Source organism: Dendrobates tinctorius, unplaced genomic scaffold (genome assembly GCF_039654945.1).
Source record: "Dendrobates tinctorius isolate UK_male_01 unplaced genomic scaffold, ASM3965494v1 ptg000009l, whole genome shotgun sequence".
Lineage (NCBI taxonomy): Eukaryota > Metazoa > Chordata > Amphibia > Anura > Dendrobatidae > Dendrobates > Dendrobates tinctorius.
Window position 1 is genome coordinate 10,538,212 of NW_027361677.1, and position 24,328 is coordinate 10,562,539.

Here is a 24,328-nt window from a genome sequence, read left to right on the forward strand (position 1 = left end):
CCGCCGATGCTGCCCTGCCCTTGAAACTGCACATCCAAGCCTTTACCACCTTCAATTCAAAAATATTTCCAGAATCCATCCTTTCCTCAACCCTGAATCTACTAAAATGATAGTGCATGCCCTCATCATCTCTCACCTCAATTACTGAAATATCCTCCTTTGTGGCCTTCCTGCTAACACCCTTGCACCTTTCCAGTCCATTCTTAACTCTACTGCCCATCTAATCCACCTGTCCCTCACCACTCTTTCACTTCTCCCCTCTGCAAATATTTTCATCGGCTTCCAATTCCCTAATGTATCCAGTTTAAACTGATGACACTAACCTACAAAGCCATCCATAATCTGTCTCCTCCATAAATCTCTGAACTAATCTCTCAATATTCTCCCACATGTAGTCTATTGTCCTCTCAAGACTTCCTTCTCTCCTCCACACTTATACGTTCCTCATCCAATCGCCTTCAAAACTTCTCCCGAATGTCCTCCATCCTGAGGACATTGGGCCCCAACATGTCCAATTATCCACCACATTCAAGACCTCGACACAGAACTCGAAAACTCATCTCTTCAAAAAAGCTTACAACCTGCATTCACCCCGTTGCCACCTCACTACCAACGGAGCTGCTGCAACCTTCCAACTTACTATCTTCCTCCCCGTTACCCTGTAGACTGTAAGCCCGCAAGGAAGGGGCCCTCTCTTTTCTGCACCAGTTTATCACTATTAGTTTGGCCATTGTAATCTATATTTGTATCATGTATATAACCCATTTTCATGTACGTCACCATGCAGTCGGTGGTGATCTAAAAATAAATAATAATAATATATTTATTATTGGACATCCTCATGCATTTCTTGCCTTATGATTTTACCGTAGTTTTTTTTATATAAATAAGTGTATAAAATGCTATAGTAAAAAAAATTCCAAATGTAAATTTTTGCAGTTCAGTTCTGTTTTGTTCTTCCCTTTGCATTAAACTTGAAGTTTGTAACTTACTGTATAAGATAGAAGAAAAAAATGTAACACTGCTGTTACAGTATATGCTACATTTCAAGGAATGTATTTGAGTGACACTAGGAGGCGTGAACAGAGGAGGGGGCCCGGAGACAAAATCCTATGCTGCCTGTAGAGTGCATTGTATTATTGGGAATGCTGCTGCATGAAGCCGAGTCTGGGGTTAAGATGATCTGTGCAATCACTGTCTCTTCCTTCCACTACCTGAGATCATTGGCAAGAAGAGGCACCTTACATGCCCTGGATGCCAACATGCCACCTACTCTAAGATGATGAGGACATCCTGCCTTTTGCTCTGCATGCCTCTCGGAGCAGATATAGGATTACATTCTGTGCAGAAGATGGATTATTTTATTCTCCTCCTGTGGACTTTACCTGTCACCATCCTGCAATGCACCTCTATGCCTTTTTTGTCAATCCTGTGGATTGGAAGCTTGGACAAGGCAGGTTCACTTACTTTTGTATTCCAAATATATATATATATATATATGTATATATATATATATACTGTATATATATATATACTGTATATATATTTTAAATTCCATGCACATCTATCACTTATATATCATCTGTTCTTGTCTTTTTCAGACATTTCAACTCTACTGCCTATGCGTCTCTTTCGCTGCCTCCTTGGCGAGCGATGGCGGATTTCCAGGAATTAATCACGGTTCGTATCAGTGCGTTAAAATTTTCTGATTTTTAATTTTTTTAATATTGCATTTTTTCCCCTTTTATTTTGCATATTTTTACCATTATAATTATTTATTTATTTTTTATTAATATGCTAAATAGGTTAGTCGGGGGTAAATATATTATCGTAAATGTACGTTGGTTTCCGTAAAACTAAAACTAAATCTGCTTTGTGATGTGGCACCCAAGGAGATAATATAAGCATAAAAATAACTTTATGCAATTATATGTGTATTTTTTAAATGTATTTATTTATAATATTTACCTTAATATTTACAAATAAATAAATAAAAATTATATATATTATATATATATCTATATATATACACATATATGTGTGTGTGTGTATATATACGTATATGTCTGTATATATACATGTGTGTGTGTGTGTGTGTGTATATATATATATATATATATATATATATATATGTAAACATAAAGTGAATGTGTAATTTTTGCCAAAATATTTATGTTATATCTTAATTATACATTCTAAAAGTTCCAAAACCAAATTAACCATTATTCTCGCACATCAAACAGTCATAGAAAATGAAAAAAAAAATATTCTTAGATAATAATATAGAAGGTATATATAAAGTCCACCAAAACTAAGTAAAATGCCGATTTTTTTCATGCGTTTATTTTTTTGTGTGAAATTTTTGGATTTGCAAATTTCAAACAATTTGTTAAAAATCAGATTCCAGATAAGAGGAAATTCCTAAATTTTTTCTTGAAGTTGCTTCTACAAATCTTGTTCTCCAACTTAGAAAAGAGTTAAAAAAAAAAGGCAAAAGAAAAAAAAAAGAGGTTTGGAGAAACATGTTTTCTCGTGTAACCCTTTCAGGGTATTTCATGCCTGCCCGGCATTGACAGGATTAATTTACTGTCAAGTTTAATGACTAGGCCTCACAGTGGGGCTGTAAAGTCCTGCTCTCTCTGTGATATAATGAATTAATGACAGGTCTAGTGCCTACTATGAGCCAGCATTGCCTTTCAGGGTTGCAAAGGAATTCCCTTCTCTTGCAGATGTTGCTTACTGCAGATCCGGTCTGGGAACCTCAGCTATTCATTTATTGTAGCATTAACTACAGTCAAATTACTATATACTGTATGCATATGGCATATAAATATGTCTAGTATTCCCTGAGAGTCTAAAGCTGGAGTCACACACAGCGACTCACCAGCGATCCCGACAACGATATCAACGTGTCATGATCGCTGGTAAGTCGCTATGTGATCGCTGGTGAGCTGTCAAACAGACAGCTTCACCAGCGATCAGCACAGCGATGCCGAGCGCGCGGCATCGCTGTGTTCATTAGTTACCAGCGCGCTGATGCAGGAAGCTGGGAACTAACGTACACATCGGGTATCCAAGGGACGTGCGTCCCTTAGATACCCGATGTGTACGTTAGTTACCAGCAGATCGCTGGTCTCCCGCCTGTCACACGCAGCGATGTGTGCTGGCCAGCGGGAGACCAGCGACAAAAGAAATGTCCAGCGGTTTCCTACAGCGATCAGCGTTACCGGCAGGGCAGGGCTATGTGTGACGGGGCCCTAACTGCATGCAAAAACATTGTATAGGCATTGAAATAAACTAAAAATGTCAGGGACAGAAGATTGACCCCAACACCACTTCAACTATAATGTTGGTGGGTATAGGGCTATACATGAATGGACCCACTGGACATTACCACAGGGCTTTTTTTACAGTAGACCAATAAACAATATGACCAAGGACTATAACACATCAAGATCTCTTCCATCAGACTTTTGTCCTCATTTGTATCCTTCTTGATGACCATTGGCTTGAGTTGTAGAGTAGAGCCAACCATAACTTTTTCCCCTAATTTCTTCCATTTCTTTTCAAAGTAAGATCAGTAATTGGCTTTGCTTCTTTTAACATTATATTTAACACCTGGACTTTCCGACCTTGGGTCAAATGAGTGTCAGTCTTTTGATTGATAATTTTGGAAGCTATTGGAAAGAACAACATGCGACTCATTTCAGTTGTGATGGCCATGGCAAGCATTGGGCATGTTGTACTCATGGTGCCTGCCATAGACGTTGTATGTTCCTTGTGCTCCTTGTGCTCACAATTCCAAATTAATCGTGTTGAGACTGGACATGTTGGTAAAGATGACCACGAAAGCATTGGATTGTATGGGCATTCTTCCAGTGTGCCAATATGTGAGAATTGGGAGAATATTTCACAGTAATCATTGTTCATCGTAAAGTCGGCCATTGATCTTAACAAACGGATGTTACAAGCCCCTAACACCATCAATTAGAGATGAGCATTTGATTCCCACTACTCTTCTCCAGCATCCACTTCGACCGTCCGTTGCAACCAGTCTTTACTTTCACTTCCTCCAATCCCATAACGGCTTTGTGGGTGCCTCTGATGCTTTCTAGGCCTACCTGAGATGTTAAGACATTGTTATGCCATGATGTAATAACATTGTTGGTCATTATAAGCCCCAGAGGTGCCCAAGATACTAGGCAGAGGCTGCCAGGCAAAGAAGACAAAACAATCTGTCATAGACCGGTGTAGACATTGGAATATGACAGTGAAAAGAGAATCACTCATCTTTGCATTGTTGGTCGCTTGTTCGCCCAATAACTATTCTTCTTAACCCAATATACTCATGCATGCTTGACTGAGCATGCATGTGTTCTCAACACAGGATGAGGCAAATTCGAGATGCCCAGTCTTTCTTTGTCCACTGTCCAGCAATCATCTGTCAGTAGAGAATCAGGAGGTCCTGATACACATAAGATAGTCATTCGGGCCCTTGGATATCAGTGAGACATTGCCGGTCTAAGTGGTTATCTTATGAGATACTTTTATGAATCATCTATAGTAAACGCCATTGTTAGGCGTCAGATTTCCAGCGCTGCACAGCGGGAATCCCGAGCCTTGCCTCCGATGGTCTCCCATTCCTTCCCAGCCACAGAGGAGCTTGCTCAGCAAACTCGTCAGTCCCGGCGCTCTGTCCAGACCAGCTCCGTGGGTTTGCTTGCTGCTGCCACCCCTGGTTCAGCTTTGGCAATGCATGCTGCTCAGCAGCAAGATCCTCCAGGGACTAAGTCCTCATGTCGGGCCACTGAGCATGCCTGTGGAGTGATCTCCCATTGGAGATCAAAGGTCATGTGCTCAGGTCCTGCTCGTGTTCGGATTGGCCCATCCGAGAAGCAAGGAGGATCACGGACGCCTGCGGCTATAAAAGGTTCGCATGGCCGCTCGGCCATGCGCTAAGATAGACTCAAATAGTTTGGTGTGTATGATGATGGATGCATGTATCTGGTGTCTGACTCATTATGAAACCCCTACCCTTTGATACGTCTGTTGTTAGGGTTTAGAGTCTTAGTCAGCGCCTGCTAGTGGCTAGCCTGTAGGCCACAGTGCATACCGGCCGTCTGCACACTTGCACACGCCATTTATTTGATCCCTGTTGGTATCACAGTCGCGGTGTCGGGCGCTAGCTGTCTAGAGGGACTTCAGTCCTGCTGTCTAAGGGCTGAGTCCTGTGACGTTACGCTAGCGCTTACTCTGCCGAGCTCTGTGAGCGAAAACAGGCTACGGCATCTATTATTTGCGGTAGTGCGGCTCTAAGTCATAAGAGTTCGCCTCGGTACACCTTGGGTGAGGTTAACCCCGTGTGTGCCGTTATTGCACCGCCATATCGCGTCCACCATTACCGAGCAGCAGTTAACACCTCTGCACGGTGGACCTCGGGCTGCGAACGCACCTAAATACCATCTTATTATTTGGTGTGTTCCGCCAGCCCTTAACATTATCTTAGCGCCAGGGTCTGGCCGATAATGGCGGATGAACAATGACTGCATAGGTACATCCAGCAGCTGGAGGGTAGGTTGGCAGCGCTAGAGCGTTCCACCTCAGCTGCGGATGTTACCTCGGTCGCCGTTCAGGCAGCTACAGAGGCTGTCGCTAGTGTCTCCACGGCCAGTCCTGCCCCGACCTTGTCCCGCCTCCCGCTGCCCGAGAAGTTCTCAGGGGATAGTGCTTCGTGTAGGGGTTTCGTGAGTCAGTGCTCCATTCACCTAGAGCTGCTGGCTACACGATTTCCCTCTGAGCGGGCCAAGGTGGGATTTATCATCTCCCTCCTGTCGGGCAGGGCCTTGGAATGGGCCACTCCACTGTGGGAGCGTGGCGATCCCCTGGTACAGAGTGCCACCCACTTCTTGGTCGCTCTGAAACAGGTGTTCCTGGGTCCTCAGGTCACACATGACACGGCACTCCAGTTGCTGGCGCTAAACCAGGGTTCGTCTTTGGTCAGCCAGTATGCCATCCTCTTCAGAACTCTGGTCTCTGAGCTGGAGTGGCCAGATAAGGTGCTCATACCCATATTCTGGAGAGGCCTGGCTTATCATGTCAAGGACGCCCTGGCCACCAGGGAGGTGCCTACCACCCTAGAGGAGCTCATTACAGTCTCCACCCGGATTGCGTTCGCTTCACTGAGCGAGGGTTGGAGTGCTCCAGGTCCCACCAACGCTATAAGTTGGCTCCAAATTTTGCCAGACCGCTGGAACCCCTCGGCCCACTGCCTGAGCCTCCAGAGGCCATGGAGGTGTCCCGCTATGGGTCCAGGGTCCGGTCCATGCGGGTACCCCCAGTCTGCTTCCGTTGTCGGCAGACTGGGCACCACGCTAACCTGTTCCCACAGCGGCCGGGAAACTCCCCCGTCTAGTGGTTATCGGAGGGGGTCTACTAGACACAGCTAATTTCTCCTCCAAGCTCCTGTTTAAAGGGGCGTTAGAGTTTGAGTCCTCCACTCTGATGGTGGAGGTTTGTGTGGACTCTGGAGCGGAGGGCAACTTTATGTCATCTGCCTTCGCTCAACAACACGCAGTCCCTCTGGTCTTGCTACCTCAGCCAGTCACCATTAGGGTGGTGAATGGGGCGACACTCCCGTCCCTAATCATCCACCAAACGGCTCCACTGAGACTCTCACTGTCTCCGTCTCATCAGGAGATGCTGTCTCTCCTTGTGATGCCAGAAGGTATCGACCAGGTCCTCCTAGGGGTTCCCTGGTTACGGGCCCACTCTCCCCACATAGACTGGTCCTCGGGGAAAATCCTCGTTTGGAGTAAGTCCTGCGAGGGTAGGTGTCTGAGGGACTGCATTCAGGTCGCTACTTCTGAGGTTCCTGCAGATCTCTCCTCGCTTCCCAAGCCATATCGGCAGTATGTAGACGTTTTCTCCAAGAAGGCGGCGGAGATCCTTCCGCCGCACCGCCCTTACGACTGTCCTATTGACCTCTTGCCCGGCGCTGAGCCTCCCCGGGGTCGAGTATACCCCCTATCTCTCCCAGAGACAGAGGCCATGTCGCAGTATATCAGGGAGAATCTGGCAAGGGGATTCATTAGGAAGTCGGTGTCCCCGGCAGGAGCGGGATTCTTCTTTGTCCAAAAGAAGAATGGGGAATTACGTCTGTGCATCGATTACAGGGGACTTAACGCCATAACAGTTAAGAACAAGTATCCTCTGCCCCTGATATCAGAACTATTTGATAGGCTACGGGGAGCGAGAGTGTTTACTAAGCTTGATCTGCGGGGAGCCTATAACCTGATTCGCATCCGTGATGGGGACGAATGGAAGACGGCATTTAACACCAGAGATGGGCACTATGAATATCTGGTGATGCCCTTCGGGCTATGTAATGCCCCAGCCGTCTTCCAAGATTTTGTGAACGATATCTTCCGGGATATGCTTGCCACCTCGGTAGTAGTCTATCTGGATGATATTCTTATTTTTTCTCCAGATATTGACTCCCACCGGAGAGATGTTCGCAAAGTTTTCGATCTCCTGCGAGCCAACTCCCTCTATGCCAAATTGGAGAAATGTGTGTTTGAGCAGGAGTCCTTGCCTTTCCTGGGTTACATCATCTCAGCCCAGGGTTTGGCCATGGATCCTGCCAAGCTACAGGCGGTGATGGATTGGCAGGAACCCCATTCTCTCAAAGCGGTGCAGCGCTTTATGGGGTTCATAAATTACTATCGCCAATTCATTCCCCATTTCTCAACTTTGGTTGCACCCGTGGTAGCCCTCACCAAGAAGGGTGCGAACCCCAAACTGTGGTCGGAGACTGTCTCCAAGGCTTTCGCCTCCATTAAGTCCCATTTTGCTAGCGCTCCCATTCTACATCGCCCTGATGTAGATAAGCCATTCATTCTAGAAGTGGATGCCTCCTCCGTCGGTGCTGGGGCGGTCCTTTTCCAGAAGGACTCGCAAGGTCGGAAGCACCCATGCTTCTTCTTCTCCAAGACCTTCACACCGGCGGAGAGGAATTATTCCATCGGGGACAGGGAGTTGCTAGCAATGAAGCTGGCCTTCTCAGAATGGAGACATCTCCTGGAGGGGGCTCGCCATCCTTTCCAGGTGTTCACCGATCACAAAAATTTGGTCTATTTGCAGACGGCTCAGCGGCTGAATTCTCGTCAGGCCAGATGGTCCTTGTTCTTCTCCCGATTCCATTTCACACTACATTTTCTCTCCGGGGAGAGGAACGTCCGAGCCGATGCTCTTTCTCGCTCTGTGGTGTCATCAGAGGAGGAGGAGGAGCCTCGACTGATAGTCCCATCGGAGAGCCTGAGGACCATGGCTCCGGTTGCTCTTGAGTCTGTACCTCCGGGCAAGACTTTTGTCGCTGTCCATCTGCGACCGGAGGTCCTCTCGTGGGCTCATTCATCCAGAGTGGGAGGTCATTTCGGGATCAAACGGACCACTGAACTACTGGCGAGGACGTACTGGTGGCCGCATATGGCCCGTGACGTCAAGGACTATATTCAGGCGTGCGTCTCTGGCGCCCAGAATCGGCCCTCTCGGCAGCGGCCCGCTGGGTTACTCTATCCTCTGCCGGTTGCGGACAGGCCCTGGGAGATGGTTGGTATGGACTTTGTGGTGGGTCTGCCCAAGTCCAGTGGCAGCACCGTCATCTGGGTGATCACCGATCATTTCTCCAAGATGGTGCACCTAGTACCACTCTCTCGGCTACCGTCGGCACGAGGCCTAGCGGCATTGTTCATTAAACATGTTTTCCGCCTACACGGCATGCCGGATAAGATTGTCAGCGACCGGGGTCCCCAGTTTGCTTCTCGGTTCTGGAGAGAGCTCTGTTCTCTGCTCAGCATTGAGCTAAATCTCTCTTCGGCCTATCATCCCGAGACGAATGGGTTGGTGGAGAGAGCCAACCAGACCCTGTTGACATATCTGCGACATTTTGTCTCGGCTAGGCCGGATGATTTGGCGTCCTTACTGCCGTGGGCGGAGTTCGCCTTGAACAACGCGGTAGCCGATTCCACCGGTCAGACCCCATTTCTCTTAAATTACTGTCAGCATCCGCGCGTCCCCGTGCCCATGCCCGTGTCATCCACCGACTCTAGGGTGGCAGACTGGGCGGTGGAGGCATGTGACATTTGGGACCGCACGCAGGATGCTATCCGGGCCTCCAAGGAGAGAATGAGGTCCTCCGCTGATACCCACCGGCGCCCTGCTCTGACCTTTGCCCCTGGCGACTTAGTGTGGCTCTCTGCCCGTAACATCAGGCTACGGGTGGAATCCGCTAAGTTCGCACCACGCTACATCGGTCCTTTCAAGGTCCTCGAGCAGATTAATCCTGTGGTCTACCGTCTAGCCCTTCCACCACACTTGGCTATCTCGGACACGTTTCATGTGTCTCTCCTCAAGCCAGTTCACATGTCCCGGTTTTGTGAGCCAGCTGCCAGAACATCAGATCTGTCGTCTGACGAGTTTGAGGTCAATGCCATCGTGGGATGCAAGGTGATGCGGGGCAAAAAGTTTTACTTGGTGGATTGGAAGGGTCATGGTCCAGAGGCCCGGACCTGGGAGCCGGTGGAGAATATCCACGCTCCTCTTCTCATTGCAGAGTTTGAGCGGAGCGAGGCTCAGAGAGGAGGGGGCCCTAGGAGGGGGGGTAATATTAGGCGTCGGATTTCCGGCGCTGCACAGCGGGAATCCCGAGCCTTACCTCCGATGGTCTCCCATTCCTTCCCAGCCGCAGAGGTGCTTGCTCAGCAAACTCGTCGGTCCCGGCGCTCTGTCCAGACCAGCTCCGTGGGTTTGCTTGCTGCTGCCACCCCTGGTTCAGCTTTGGCAATGCATGCTGCTCAGCAGCAAGATCCTCCAGGGACTAAGTCCTCATGTCGGGCCACTGAGCATGCCTGTGGAGTGATCTCCCATTGGAGATCAAAGGTCATGTGCTCAGGTCCTGCTCGTGTTCGGATTGGCCCATCCGAGAAGCAAGGAGGATCACGGACGCCTGCGGCTATAAAAGGTTCGCATGGCCGCTCGGCTATGCGCTAAGATAGACTCAAATAGTTTGGTGTGTATGATGATGGATGCATGTATCTGGTGTCTGACTCATTATGAAACCCCTACCCTTTGATACGTCTGTTGTTAGGGTTTAGAGTCTGAGTCAGCGCCTGCTAGTGGCTAGCCTGTAGGCCACAGTGCATACCGGCCGTCTGCACACTTGCACACGCCATTTATTTGATCCCTGTTGGTATCGCAGTCGCGGTGCCTGGCGCTAGCTGTCTAGAGGGACTTCAGTCCTGCTGTCTAAGGGCTGAGTCCTGTGACGTTACGCTAGCGCTTACTCTGCCGAGCTCTGTGAGCGAAAACAGGCTACGGCATCTATTATTTGCGGTAGTGCGACTCTAAGTCATAAGAGTTCGCCTCGGTACACCTTGGGTGAGGTTAACCCCGTGTGTGCTGTTATTGCACCGCCATATCGCGTCCGCCATTACCGAGCAGCAGTTAACACCTCTGCACGGTGGACCTCGGGCTGCGAACGCAGCTAAATACCATCTTATTATTTGGTGTGTTCCGCCAGCCCTTAACAGCCATACTTGTCTGACAGATGCAGTTTGCACGTATCTCCACCTATCTCCCATAGCAATGAATAGAGAGAGTTAGCACTTGCATGACCATCTCTCCACTCACTGCTGGTCAGATGCCAGCCAGTCTGGGGAGATTCTGGAATTCTTATTCTAGAGATAGGTGTGCATCTCAGAAAATAGAACCTGCATCTGCATTTTTGCCAAATACTATGGGTATGCCAAGAAGGAACTCTTCTTCAGCTCATGGCTACTCATCCAAGTTTCAATATACATATACAAGCTTGGATCAGCCAAAAGTGCATAGGAAATAATGGTCACCTCTGACTAAAGAAATAAATAAACAGATTTAGCATGTCAAAATACAAAATACGAATAGAGTTGGGAAATTCCAATATTAATTGGATTGGTAGCTAATACGGATAAAATGAACTCTGCCGAGTTATGCCTAATGTGCATAGACATCGTTAGACCATGCAACAGAACTGATCTTTATACAGTGCGGCCAACCATGAAGATCATAACATTAGGTTAAATACTCAAAAACCCATCTGACCAATCAGCCTTATCTTGTAAAACCTGTATTGACCATTGGTCTCGGAATTGTTGACCACTTGTTTCAAAACATCAATCAATAAAGATGGAAACATTACGTAGAATCTGTAAACTTTGTTGGGTTGAGGTTGGATGAAATGATCCCACCGTAACTAGTCAATTAACATTCTCTAAGCCGTCATAGTTGATGTCCGTGTCCGCGCGATCATTATGTATGAGTAGGGCTAATATATTTGATAGACAGAGCATGAACAGAGCAGGCCCTTTAAATCATTTATTTGCTGACTCGTATTGTGCTGAACGGGTAATCAGTGTAACCCCCTGGTGCTGACAAATGTTTTTTTTTCTAAAGGACTTATTGTAATCGTTCTTTCTAAAGTCTTTAAGTTTGACTAATCCTCTTTTTATGCAAGTACAAAAAACATAATGGTGGAATCCCTTGTTGACCTCTATTGTTTTGATTGAGTTGTCAAATGTGCATTTCGAGGAACAGCAGCATCAGAAAGACCCAAGCGGCTTTTGTTCTGCAGAATTAGCTGCAACATTACTAAGAGTACATACCATGGCACATACTACATGATGGACTGATTTCAGTCATTCATTTTTATTTCCCTATTCAATGAAACTTATTCATAGAGTAATGATTGTTTGCTTGAATTTTGTTGTAGTTCCTCTCGACTTTCAAGATCTCTGATTGCAATCATTTAAGGGGTTGTCCAGTGTTACTGCAGGATAGATAGGTGATAACTTATTAATTAATTTGTGGGGGTCCGACTGCTGTGACCTGCACCGATTTGTATATAGGTGAATTTTTATTCCTGTTGCAAAATGGAGCAGCAGGTTGGATGTCAACTGCTTTCCACTCAATCTTTATGGGGCTGCTCGAAAAGGTTGAGCGCAACACTTGGTAATACCATAGGGAATGATTCGAGCATGGGTAATGCTGCTCCGTTTTAATGGGAATCAAAGTGCCATTCGGTCAAGGTTCAATTGTGGTTGAACCCCCATCAATCGACAAGTTATCACCTGGACTGTGATCTTATCTAGACAACATCTTTAAGTAGGAACCTCCATTGTTTATTTACAATGGAGAAATATCTACTCAAGGCTCATTACAGTGATAGCTCATTCATTCGAGCAGTATCTTATATTGAGCTTTGCACATCTTAAAATGGTTGTCCTCATGATGGCAGGATATGCCATGAATGTCTGATAGAATCATAGAATTATAGAATCATAGAATTGTAGCGTTGGAAGGGATCTCTGGGTCGTCTGGTCGAACCCCCTGCTTAAAGCAGGAAATTTTTTATATGGATCTCATCTCTGAGACTTGCATAAATCTCAAGAATAGAGACCCCCCAAACAAACAAATGTAGAGAATGCAAACATGTTCATCAATTTTCAGAGCTCCCATCAAAATGAATGGAGACAGCAGCACATACACGACCACCTTTCCATTCCTGACAGCATGCAGGTGGGCCCCGCATATATAGGCGCAGGTTTCCAAGGGGGGATGTGTAACTGTTAGAGTTGAGCAAAAAGATTTGCAGGACCATTACCTGGATTCCACATTGTTTCTCCATGGCATACGGACCAAGATTGTACGAATTTCCTTGGCAGGCTCTCGATTGCCAGCATCCAGTGCGCCTCTGTTGTTTACATGGTCCCTTCAACAGCATGGCATCTTCTAATCATGTCATGACATGCTTTGTATATGTCAGAAGTGCCAGCATTCAGACCCTGGACTGGCAGCCATGGAGTACCAATTTCGACCCTGGACCAGAATTGTGCAAATCGTTTTGCTCTTCTTCAGTATCTATCATTCATGTTTGGCACATCCTGTTAATTTGCCATAAAAACTCCAGATAGGAACACACCAAATTAAAATAAAAAGTCATTAATGTGCCTCCACAATGTCCTGTCCTTTTCTTGAATGTGGTAGCTTCCATCCATTGTATTTCTTGCTCAACCTCTTCCTTGTTTCCACTGAACTCTTCTTATCTCAGATCTCCTTTCCAATGATGATGAACAATATGAGCTCAGGAAATAGTAACCTCTGCCCTTCCCCAATTCTAGTATCTGATGCTGCTTGTCTGTTTAGGATCTTTAGGATCAATACTACTTTATCTCATCTGCAAACCTGATCCCATACACCTTACATAGCTGTCCTTTGAATGCTCTTGGAGCCCATCTCTATCTCTCTGTACCCTCATGCATGTCCATCTTCTTTTTGGTTGAATGGGCATGTGTTTATAATTTGGAGAGTGGAGAAAACTGCTACCAGACACCTTTAATGGCAGCCTAAGTAAGAATCTGGCCCAAGAGGTCAAGGGGGACATTTCCACTTTTAAAGTAGGTGGAATTGTGCATTATAATGAGCTGTTGGACTGCAAAGGACCCATATATTGTTTTTGTGTTTTTGCCCTTTTCTGTCTGTGGCCACCAATGCCCCCATACACATTAGAAAATCAGCAGTTACCATTGAATTTGGCAGGGTCAGACAACAATAATATAATGTCTATGGGGCCAACTCTCTTCACTCACCCTATAAGAAAACAATTAGGAATTTGACTAGAGCTAAATTGTCAATTTTTTACCAGCTGGTCCAGTCAGATGGTGCTCAAATATAGTGGTTGACTCAAGGTAAGCCTTAAACTCCTAATACACGTTAAATAACTGTTGACCGAATGATGGTTCGGCAGCCGCTATCTCAACCAACTCTTCCTTTCACAGGAACGTTCGCTCGGCCAAACATTCATGTGTGCTTTTATGACAAAGCCACTGCTGGACTCTTGTGGTGGCATCTTATTTCAAGAGAACAAAAGGATCAGACAGTTAAAAATTGGATATGCCGGATCCTTAGAGGGATTGTTCACCACTTGGACAATCCCTTCTCAATCCCTATATTTCCCCCAGTAAAATAATAACACTTACTGTATACTCACCTCTGGTTCTGATGCTGTTCCAACTGTGTCGGCACTGGCTCTCCCGGGGCTCACGTGACATCGTTATGTCACATGATCCCTGTGGCCAATCAGCGCTAGTTTCACTCTCCCGATCAGACATCAGGAGGAAGTGAGACCTGTGGTTTCCCTCTCAGTTACTCTGGATGTTAATTACGTCCGAAGGAGAGAAAAGTGAAGAAAGGGCGAAGGGATTGAGTGACATAAAGATGTCATGGAATCCCCGGGAGAGCCAATGCCAACACCACTGGAAGAACACCAGCACTAGAGGTGAGTATAGATATACTTGATATATTGATAGTAAATATAAATATTTATTGGCGACACTTTACTTGAGCAAAAGATCAGTGGATGTTTCTGATATATTTCTTTCTCAACCTTCAGATTATGTCTTTGTTACGCCAGTGGAAGTAGACTCCAATGGAGCCTACATCTCACATGATATCTTGCACAGTAGTCGGAAGAAGAGATCTACGCGAAGTTCAAAGTCTTCCTTGCACTACAGATTTTCAGCATTTGGACAGGAATTACACTTGGAGCTCCAGCCCTCTTCACTGCTGTCAAGCCAGTTTGCTGTGAACGTCCTAGGTAAAGATGGATCCTTAACAGATGTGGGACAGACTGTGGAGTCCTGTTTTTATCAGGGATTTATCAGGAACTTCAAGAACTCCTCTGTGGCTTTATCTACGTGTGTGGGCATGGTAAGTCAATTTTTTAAAACACCTTTAGTCTCCCATAAAATAATGATTGACAAATTATATTTTTATGGTCTACCATTAAAAAGTTGGCAGAAACTTTTTTAACTTTTATGGTAATCATAAAGAACTTTCTCAGTTTACTTCCAGCACTGGAAAATTCAGTAGGGATCGCTGAAACAGTAGGTTTTTACATAGAAAATGCATTTCTTATAAAAAAAAGCGCTCGGAGGGATTACGCGACCATCTCCATGTCCATGGAGTATTGAGTTTTCGAACTCGGTGTCTCTCCGTCCTCTCCATCATCAAACTTTTGAATCTGGATCTGAGTCAGGCAAACCTTTCATGGAGCTCCATATCAACCGTGTTGGCCATTCGACCCCAAAAATTTGCTGTTTGACATAAAGAGCGCCGCACTAGTCCAGTGGTCATGTTGGGTATTGCAACTCAGTGCCATTCAAGTGAAAGTGGACAAGAATGACACTGTTTCTGGAAAAAGCAGATGCATAAAACAATTTTTAATCGCTAAAAGACCCCTTTTATGTCTATCATTTGATTTTTTTTGGATGGGCAAATGCTCTTCTATCAATGTATTAACATGAATTCTAAAAAAAAAAACATTCTTTAGACCTTTTTTATTTGAAAGAAAGACAAAGTATCTGATTACAGGTAATTAACAATGGAAATTGTTCTCAAAATGATAGGACCATTTTCTAGGCCCCACCCATGGCACATTTAGGATGCTTGACTGATTCTTCTGTATTCCAAATCCAAGGCTAATTTTTCCCATGACACGTATTACCCTTTGATTTTAAAACTTTTCACCTGATCTTGTCTGTTTGTAGTCTGTGAGGAGTCATCACCTTCTTACATTGGCCAAAAATTAGCTGAGTCTCTCTTTATATGTGGGGTGAGATATACAGTATATACAGTATACATGATCTTTGGTCATTAAAGGGTTTAAGCAATCCCTTTGTCTAACCCCCATCTTCTTTGGATGAGTTGAATTCTCAGCGATCAGCAGTGATCTGTAGGAAAACTGGGCATCAAGTGCTTGCATTCCCTGCAGTGCCTCCGCAGGACAAATGAAGTATTGCCCTGTGTCTATGGAAATGAATAGGCTGTCCACGTAATGCACAGAGAACTAGAGATGCTCTTGATAGTTATTCTATGCCCTAAAGTTTCAGTATCGTTCAACCCCTCTGTTAACTGAAAATACCCTAACAGTGTACGGGAAGTGGATTTTGTGACGCAAAATCAAAACCTTTAGTGGTGCTGTGCTCTTACAGCTCAATTAGTAATTTATTCCCGCATTCCTTGGTCTCATCCTGGCTCTCAGATATGCAGTGGTGTGGAACCAGAAATGGTAGCCCATTGTAAAGGGATTGCTTGTTTTTGCTGCTTGTTTGCTTTTTTTGCTTTTAGAAGAGGGGAATTCACCTTTATCTCATTGATGAATTCCTTTAGTTTCTAGGAATCACTTTGTTTCTTGGTTCCTCCTGTGCTTTGTATCTTAGTTTGTATGTCAACAGGCAAAGTATTTCTATTTATTTGCCCAAGAGCAGGAAGCAACACCATCACTGGACTGTCTTATCAGAAAATGACCTATTGCTTTTTTTTGTTTTGCTTTTATGTTAAATGTATTTTTTATGTTTTCAATTTTTTATTTTACTTTTTATCAATATCTATGCTAAAAGAAACACATGAGAAATCTTGAAATATTCATACTAGTCACTAGGCCTACTATTATTATACACATTTCCTGTTCTGTGCAGGCTTTTCAGCATTCTCTTCATAACTGGCACGGTTACAATGAAAGGTAATAACGGTATATGCAGTAGACAACACAGAATCCACCATTAACAATAGGTGTTGTCACAACACACCTCCTCCTCCTACTGTATAATGACTAATCACACTTTTATATACAGTAGATAACAGGATCCACCAATTACAGTAGGTGCTGTTACAGCTCACCTCCTCCCCCTCCTGTACAATGACTGATGACACCTCTATATACAATAGATAACACAGGATCCACTATACAGAATAGGTGATGTCACAACTCACCTCTTCCCCCTGTACAATGACTAATAACACCTCTATATACAGTAGATAACACAGGATCCAACACTGACAATAGGCAATGCTACAGCTCACCTTCTCCTCCTCCTGTACAATGATTGATAAGACCTCTATATACAATATATAACACAGGATCCTTCATTCACAATAGGTGATGTCACAACTCACCTTCTCCTCCTGTACAATGATTGATAACACCTCTATATACAGTAGATAACACAGAATCCACCATCCACAATAGGTGATGTCACAGCTCCCCTCCTCCTCCTGTACAATGATTGATAACACCTCTATATAAAATATATAACACAGGATGCATCATTCACAGTTGGTGATGTCACAGCTCACCTCCTCCTCCTTCTGTACAATGATTGATAAAACCTCTATATACAGTATGTAACGCAGGATCCACCATTCACAATACGTGATGTCATAGCTCCCCTCCTCCTGTACAATGACAGATAACACCTCTATGTACAATAGGCAACACAGGATCCACCATTTACAGGAGGTGATGTCACAGCTCACCTCCTACTCTAAGTGTTTGGTTAGCAACAGTTTAAATTAGGTGAGCAGATAGATATATATTGGCCAGACTTGCTGATTCCAACCATCTCATGTATTTGGGCTTTCCCAACTTTTGGCCAACAGTAGATGTTGGGTAAAAGAAGGAAGGGGCATGTCGTATATCAACAAGCCCGTTCCTTTTATTATTAATTAGCCAAGTTGTCTCCAGAGATGTTTGACAGTGGCTTACTCCTCTTTGAGTTGATGCAAAAGAAATCTTGTCCAGATGCCACCTTGGTAGTAGTTCATGGCTGCCATATCTGAGCCCTGCAGACCTCCTCCTACCTGCTGGTATCGCTAATGCCGCCTCTGGTAAGTAGGACCTGTGCTATGTCATAATTGGGGCACAACACGTGCCTGATGTCCTGCTTGGTCTTAGTCAACAGAGGAACCATAGATGCCGGCAGGTAGGAGAACATTCGCAGGTCTCTCTCTGGTCCAGTGGCCTCGGAATACTAACCCGAGCGCTGGACCAGGTTCCTTCAAATAAAATTGGTAATCACTTGCTATATAATGTGTTTCACCATCTTTACTTTTGGTTCTACTAAATTATTAATGTCGGTCTTTCTATGGTTAGCTCAACTGATGACCTCATTAGGATATAACATTAGTTTTGGATTTATTGTATAAGATATATATTAAGAGTTCACTTAGAGGAACCATGATTTGTGATCTGATGGCGTCCAAAACAAATGCAATAGTTTTTATCATTGTTGTTTTGAAAAGTACTCCATCAAAAAAACCAACGGCAAAGAATCCATATATCATCGATACTTTAATCCAAATTAATTGTTCTAAAGAGTTCTATGGACCATGGCTTGGGGAGAAAAAGATGCATAGTCCTTCAAAGGTTGGATTGCCCATATAGCCCTTTATTCCAAATTAATGTAGAGATTGTTCTAAAGAGTTCTGTGGACCATGGCTTGGGAAGAAAAAGATGCATAGTCCTTCAAAGGTTGGATTGCCCATATAGCCCTTTATTCCAAATTAATGTAGATATTGTTCTAAAGAGTTTTGTGGACCATGGCTTGGGAAGAAAAAGATGCATGGTCCTTCAAAGGTTGGATTGCCAATATAGCCCTTTATTCCAAATTAATGTAGATATTGTTCTAAAGAGTTTTGTGGATCATGGCTTGGGAAGAAAAAGATGCATGGTCCTTCAAAGGTTGGATTGTCCATATAGCCTTTTATCCAAATTAATGTAGAGATTGTTCTAAAGAGTTCTGTGGACCATGGCTTGGGAAGAAAAATATGCATGGTCCTTCAAAGGTTGGTTTCCTCTATAGCTCAGACCTTCATTGGAGGTTGATTGTCCAATGATTTCACTACGGTTCCTTTTCTATTCTTGTTTAGTCTGCAGAGTTACCAGGTATCTTATGGTAAGAAGGTGTCAGCCCATTTAATCATGTCATCCCTGGAATCCTCTCCACAGGGTGCAGATTTGCTAATTATCTAATGATGAGATGTGTTTAAGCTTCCCGAGAAAATTGGATGCTGATGAACGAGCATAATTAAAAGCATCCTGTATTCTCACCTTCCAGTAGGTTACTCTTCTTCTATCAGATTTCTTCCTGAGGATTTCCTTTTCGACACATCTAGGGAGTCAATAGTTAAAAAGTGTCCGTGTAGCATTTGGAAAATGATCAGCCCAGCAGACTATGCTGTCGGAGGCCAAGTTTAGCCATCACACTGTCAGTCTGAACAATATCTCCAAGATTGAATGGCTTCAATATCCTTTTTACACCAATTACTTTTGTCACTTGGATGCCCCCTCTTTCCAGCTCTCCTTTGTTCAATGCAATTAAAGTGGAAGTGGTGGTTCTTTTATTCAGTTGGCAGCTCTTATCTTTTCTTTGTGTCTTTCATTAGCAGTAGCTTCACAACAATAAAACTGCAAGGACCCCGGCTCTTTCAAGCCTCCAGTTTCCACAATGGGACTTAGAAGAAATTGCATTTCAATAGACTGCGAGGGTCTCTTTGATCTAATTTTTGGATGACCCAAATGATTCAGTCATTCAGTTCACTGCTGTCTTCTAATACTTTGTATTGAATGCTATGTGGTGAAAGGACTCATTTAGAGGGGGTTGCTAGGATGAGTGATCTTACAGTGACAGAGGAACCACACAGAATTCTACAAGTGTTACAAGTGCACAATCAAGGGAGTAACTATAATAGGTGCAGGGGATGCAATCGTACCTGGATCCTGAAGCTTAGGGAAGTCAAACGTTCCCATTGGCACATATGAAAACTTTATCATTAAAGACCTGTGATAAGCTGGGCATCCTGTTGGATATTTTGCATCGGGCCACAATTTTCAAGTTACGACACAGTGCACAGTGATTAATAGCTCACTAAGGCAAGTGGTATTTTCTGTTGTTAATCATGGTGCACTGATTTGTGCTAGGGAGACCCAACCCATAGCCATGACCCATGAGGGATAATTTACTGGGCAGCCATAAGTTTAAAACCTGCTGCCTTATGTTGTGTACAGGGGCAGACATACCATTGGTGCAACCTACACAGCCGCACAGGGGACCAAGATGTAAGGGTGCCTCGTTCCATTTCCACTTGTGGAAATATTCTACTAGAGTGGAAATGGCCCATACACTGTTCTTTCACAAGGGCCCTTTTCTGTCTGTGTCTACAATTCGCTGTGTAGATCCCCAAACACCTGTGACCCATTGTAACATGGGTTCCAGAAGACCACTGAAGGTACTTTGTTAGTAGCTCATTCTTTAGGGGTTCCCAATAGATATCTGTTGATCAAACTATGGTTCAGTCAATCGTTTGGCCAGTAGCAGTCTCTCCCGACTTCTCCATACAAAGGAGCCCATTCTCTGCCAAACGTTCCTGTGTTCTCTATGAAAGAGACTCTGCTAGAACCCTTGACTGACGATTTATCTTGCTAAGAACAAAATGATCTGCAGTCCATAACCAGACATGCCGGATCCTTATCATCATTTATTGAGAAAGAGCCAGGAGGTGCTCCAAATACATTGAACGGGCATCCAAGTTCTGTAAATTTGTAAGCTTAGGCTTTTATGGATCTTTCAAATCTTGATCAGGTTGACATCTTGGAATTTGACAACACAAGTCATCACCTCGGTTATGTTCCTCAAACTATTTCTGAACTATGTATGCCATGTGGCAGGGGGCATTATTCCTTTAAAAGAGACCACTACCATTAGAATATACCACTACCATGATGGAGGGCTCTTGGCTCTCACAAGATTTCCCAGCAGAAAATCACCCCATCACTCAGTCTCCACCAGCTTTTCTTCTTTCCGCAATGTATCCTTGTGCCATCTTTTCTGCAGATCACACACATGTACTTGAATGTCCATGTGATGTAAGAGAACATGTGATTCAACGGACTTGGCCTTCTTCTTCCATTGTTCCGTTTTCCAGTTCGGATTCTCATGTTTTCATGGTAGGCACTTTTTTGCCAGTGGACAGGAGTCAACATGGGCACTCTGGGAGTACTGTGGATTTGCCACCCTACTGTATATACAATGAGCTACAATGCCCTGCACCTCCTGGCATTTTCCTATCATGGTCAGCTGTAAGGTTTTTTAGCAATTTATTCTACAGTAACTCTTCTGTGGGATCAGACCAAATGGACTTACTGATCCTACAGTAGGGTGTTACAAGGGACAAATGAAAGGGCAAAACCTATAATGCAGGTGACAGGTGGGCGGAAGCTAAAGGCATGACAAGCTAAGGAAAAAGAAAAAAGTAAATGGAAGAATAAAGTAAAGGTGGTATACAGTCTCTGGTCTCATCTCTATGCCACTATTTCCATATGAGATTTCGGTGTTTCACTTGGCATCATAGCACAACTTTAACATCCCAAAGGTGCCCGAAATGGAAATATTTTGAAATATCTCCACAGAAGGTTCAATTTTATAGCATTCAGCGCATACAAAGGATAGTTCTAGGACAAATAATGAATTTTTACTTATCTCCTAATATTATATATAGAATTTTTTTGTAGACTTCTAGAATTGTAATTTAGCTTTTTGCGTACCTTCTTTGAAATAATTATCTTCAACATGCGTCAAATCATCTAAAGACTGCCATGCCGGTCGTTCTGTACCATCTCAGGTGGTCTTCTGGATTTGTTACACACTGTGATTTAATCCTTCCACAGTTCCTGGTGCCCCCTCCTTACCGAAATGAAGATTGAATCACCAGGTGAAAGCCAAAGTAGAACATCCTAGGAAAGTTTTAGGTTTAGACCTATTTTTCATCTTTTGGAAGACATTTCCTTACAAAACAAGAGTAACAAAAAGAAAATTGTCCACGTGACTTATAGTCATAAAAAACACTTTACAGATTTACCTGAAAGTCCAGGACAATGACATTTGTAGAAGAATTTTTATCAAAGAGTTGGGATGTTACAACTTGCTCTTGTAGGAAGCAGTTTATGGGTCTAACTACAAGTGACAAGCCAATGTCACAACTGTTGTGAATATGAGAAAGTACTTTAGGAGCAAGTTTACAGATCCTCTACGGTTGTTTTACAAGCTTTGACCCATAAAAGAGCTTGGGAACAGTGCAGATTTACGATAAGTGGCATCAAGGAAACTCTTTGTGTCTTCAGTCCCCTTGAAATGTCACTATTCCTCGATAGCTCAATTCACAAGCCATAAATAATGAAATTTTTTCCCCTCTACTAATTTTTGCTTCCCTTCCACACTGCACAGGGGAGGAATAACATTTGTTCTGCAATATTAGAGAGCGAGACTATAAAGGGACATTCACATCGACTGCCATTGTTTTTCTTGGATTGTCTCTGAGATTCAAACATCAAAAAATTAGGTAGATTATTACAGGAAAAAAGCTGTATATATTGTATAACAGAATAGTATTGAATGCTGTGAAAAATTAAAATTCCGATCAAATTAATTATACATATGGTAGTCCAAAGCCAACATGTCTCCCAGGAGTAAGTCTCTCCTTTAAAATAGTAAGGGGTGAAGATAAAATTATAAAAACGTCATTGTTAACATTCGAAAGACATATTTTACAATAACCATACATTTTTCACCCATTTTTACAGCTTTTGGGATGACTTGTCTTTACACCTGTCTTGTTTGCTAAAGAATAGGTTAGACCAGTATACATGAGATATATAATGAAAGTCAATGTAAAAGATTTGATCAATACCCATTAAGCAAATTCTTGTCGATCGCGCAATCGGTGAGCATTTTTTCACAGAGCAAATATTGCAATTTTTCACTGAGTATTACCATATTTTATAAGATCATGATTATCGTTATCATTATGTTATGGGCAGCACGGTGGCTCACCGTGGGTCCTGGGTTCGAATCCCACCAAGGACAACATCTGCAAGGAGTTTGTATGTTCTCCCCGTGTTTGCGTGGGTTTCCTCCGGGCACTCTGGTTTCCTCCCACACTCCAAAGACATACTGATAGGGAATTCAGATTGTGAGCCCCATCGGGGACAGTGATGAAATGTGTGCAAACTGTAAAGCGCTGCGGAATATGTTAGCGCTATATAAAAATAAAGATTATTATTATTATTATTATCATCACCCCAGATGGCTGGACGAATGTAAAAGACAATGGCCCGGATTCATCAAGACTGGTGAGGTTCACGCCAGACCCGATGAGGGGGCAAGGTGGAGTCAGACGTGTCTGTTTTATTAAGAAACGCATGCATGAATTAGGCATGTCTAAAAAGTGATTTCAAGCTATGTCACACCACAAATCTTACTCTTTTCCAGTAAAGAACTGTTAAGCGTCAGGTTCCTGCCACTGCACAGCAGGAATACAGAGCCTTGCACCCAGCGGTCTCCCATTCTTCTTCAGCCGCAGTGGAGCCAGCTCCGCAGATTCGTCGGTCCCGGCGCTCTGCCCAGGCCAACTCCGTGAGTTTGCTTGCTGCTGCCACCTCTGGCACAGCTATGACAATGCAGGATGCTCAGCAGCGAGATTCTCCAGGGACTAAAGCCCCCTTTACACATAGCGATATCGCTAGCAATATCGCTGTAACGTCACCGATTTTGTGACGTAGCAGCGATATTGCTAGCGATATCGCTATGTCTGATACTTACCTCCGACCGGCTCCCCCGCTGCTCATCTCTGGTCGCGCGAGAATGTCCTGGACCATTTCTCGTCGTCTGCTTCCTGCTGGGATTCCTGTGGCGCCGACGGGCGACGCGTAGATGCGGGCGGGAGGACGTCAGGATCGCCGCGTCTGGCAGGTAAGTAGTGACCCCCCACCCCTGCTATGTTGCTGGTGAGATCTGCCTGTGTGGCAGCTCACTAGCGACCACTTAGCGATGCACCGGCGATCCATATCGTTGTCGGGATCGCTGGTGCATTGCTAAGTGTAACGGTACCCTAAGTCCTCATGTCGGGCCACTGAGCATGCCCGTGGAGTGATCTCCCATTGGAGATCGAGGGTCACGTGCTCAGGTCCTGCTCATGTTTGGATTGGCCAATCCAAGAAGCCAGGAAGGTCCCGGACGCCCGTGGCTATAAAAGGTTCGCATGGCCGCTCGCCTATGCGCTAGGATCAGACTGTATTTACAGACTATAAGGTGTGAGAGATTTATGCACGTATGAATGTATCTGGTAACTAACTCATTATGAAACCCCTACCCTTGGTACGCATGTGTTGTGCAGCCTAGCCTGCTAGCGCCCAGGCTTAGGTATAGGTAGCTCAGGGTTTGAGTCGGACATTGGTCCTCACCAGTGACCAAGCACGCCTCAGTGCACGTGCTCCACACTTCACTGCCAGCGTCTTTAGCGGCGCTCGTGGCAGCGACAGCGCGCTCAGTGGGCCTAGAGGGACTCTAACCCCGTGTCCTTGGGGTAGCGTTCTGTGGCCGTACACTGTGCGCTCTTTTAGCCG

General features: G+C 44.5%; 1 protein-coding gene across 1 annotated transcript in view; it reads left to right on the forward strand.

The window, feature by feature from the left end:
• Positions 1-1,141: 1,141 nt before the first annotated feature.
• The window catches only part of ADAMTS18 (ADAM metallopeptidase with thrombospondin type 1 motif 18), a 148,497-nt gene continuing 125,310 nt past the window's right edge, over positions 1,142-24,328 (forward strand). Inside the window, exons 1-3 of the mRNA XM_073582822.1 lie at positions 1,142-1,453; positions 1,602-1,680; positions 14,483-14,799. Coding sequence (XP_073438923.1) covers positions 1,280-1,453; positions 1,602-1,680; positions 14,483-14,799 — 570 coding nt within the window. The 5' untranslated portion in view covers positions 1,142-1,279. The remainder of the gene's footprint in view (positions 1,454-1,601; positions 1,681-14,482; positions 14,800-24,328) is intronic.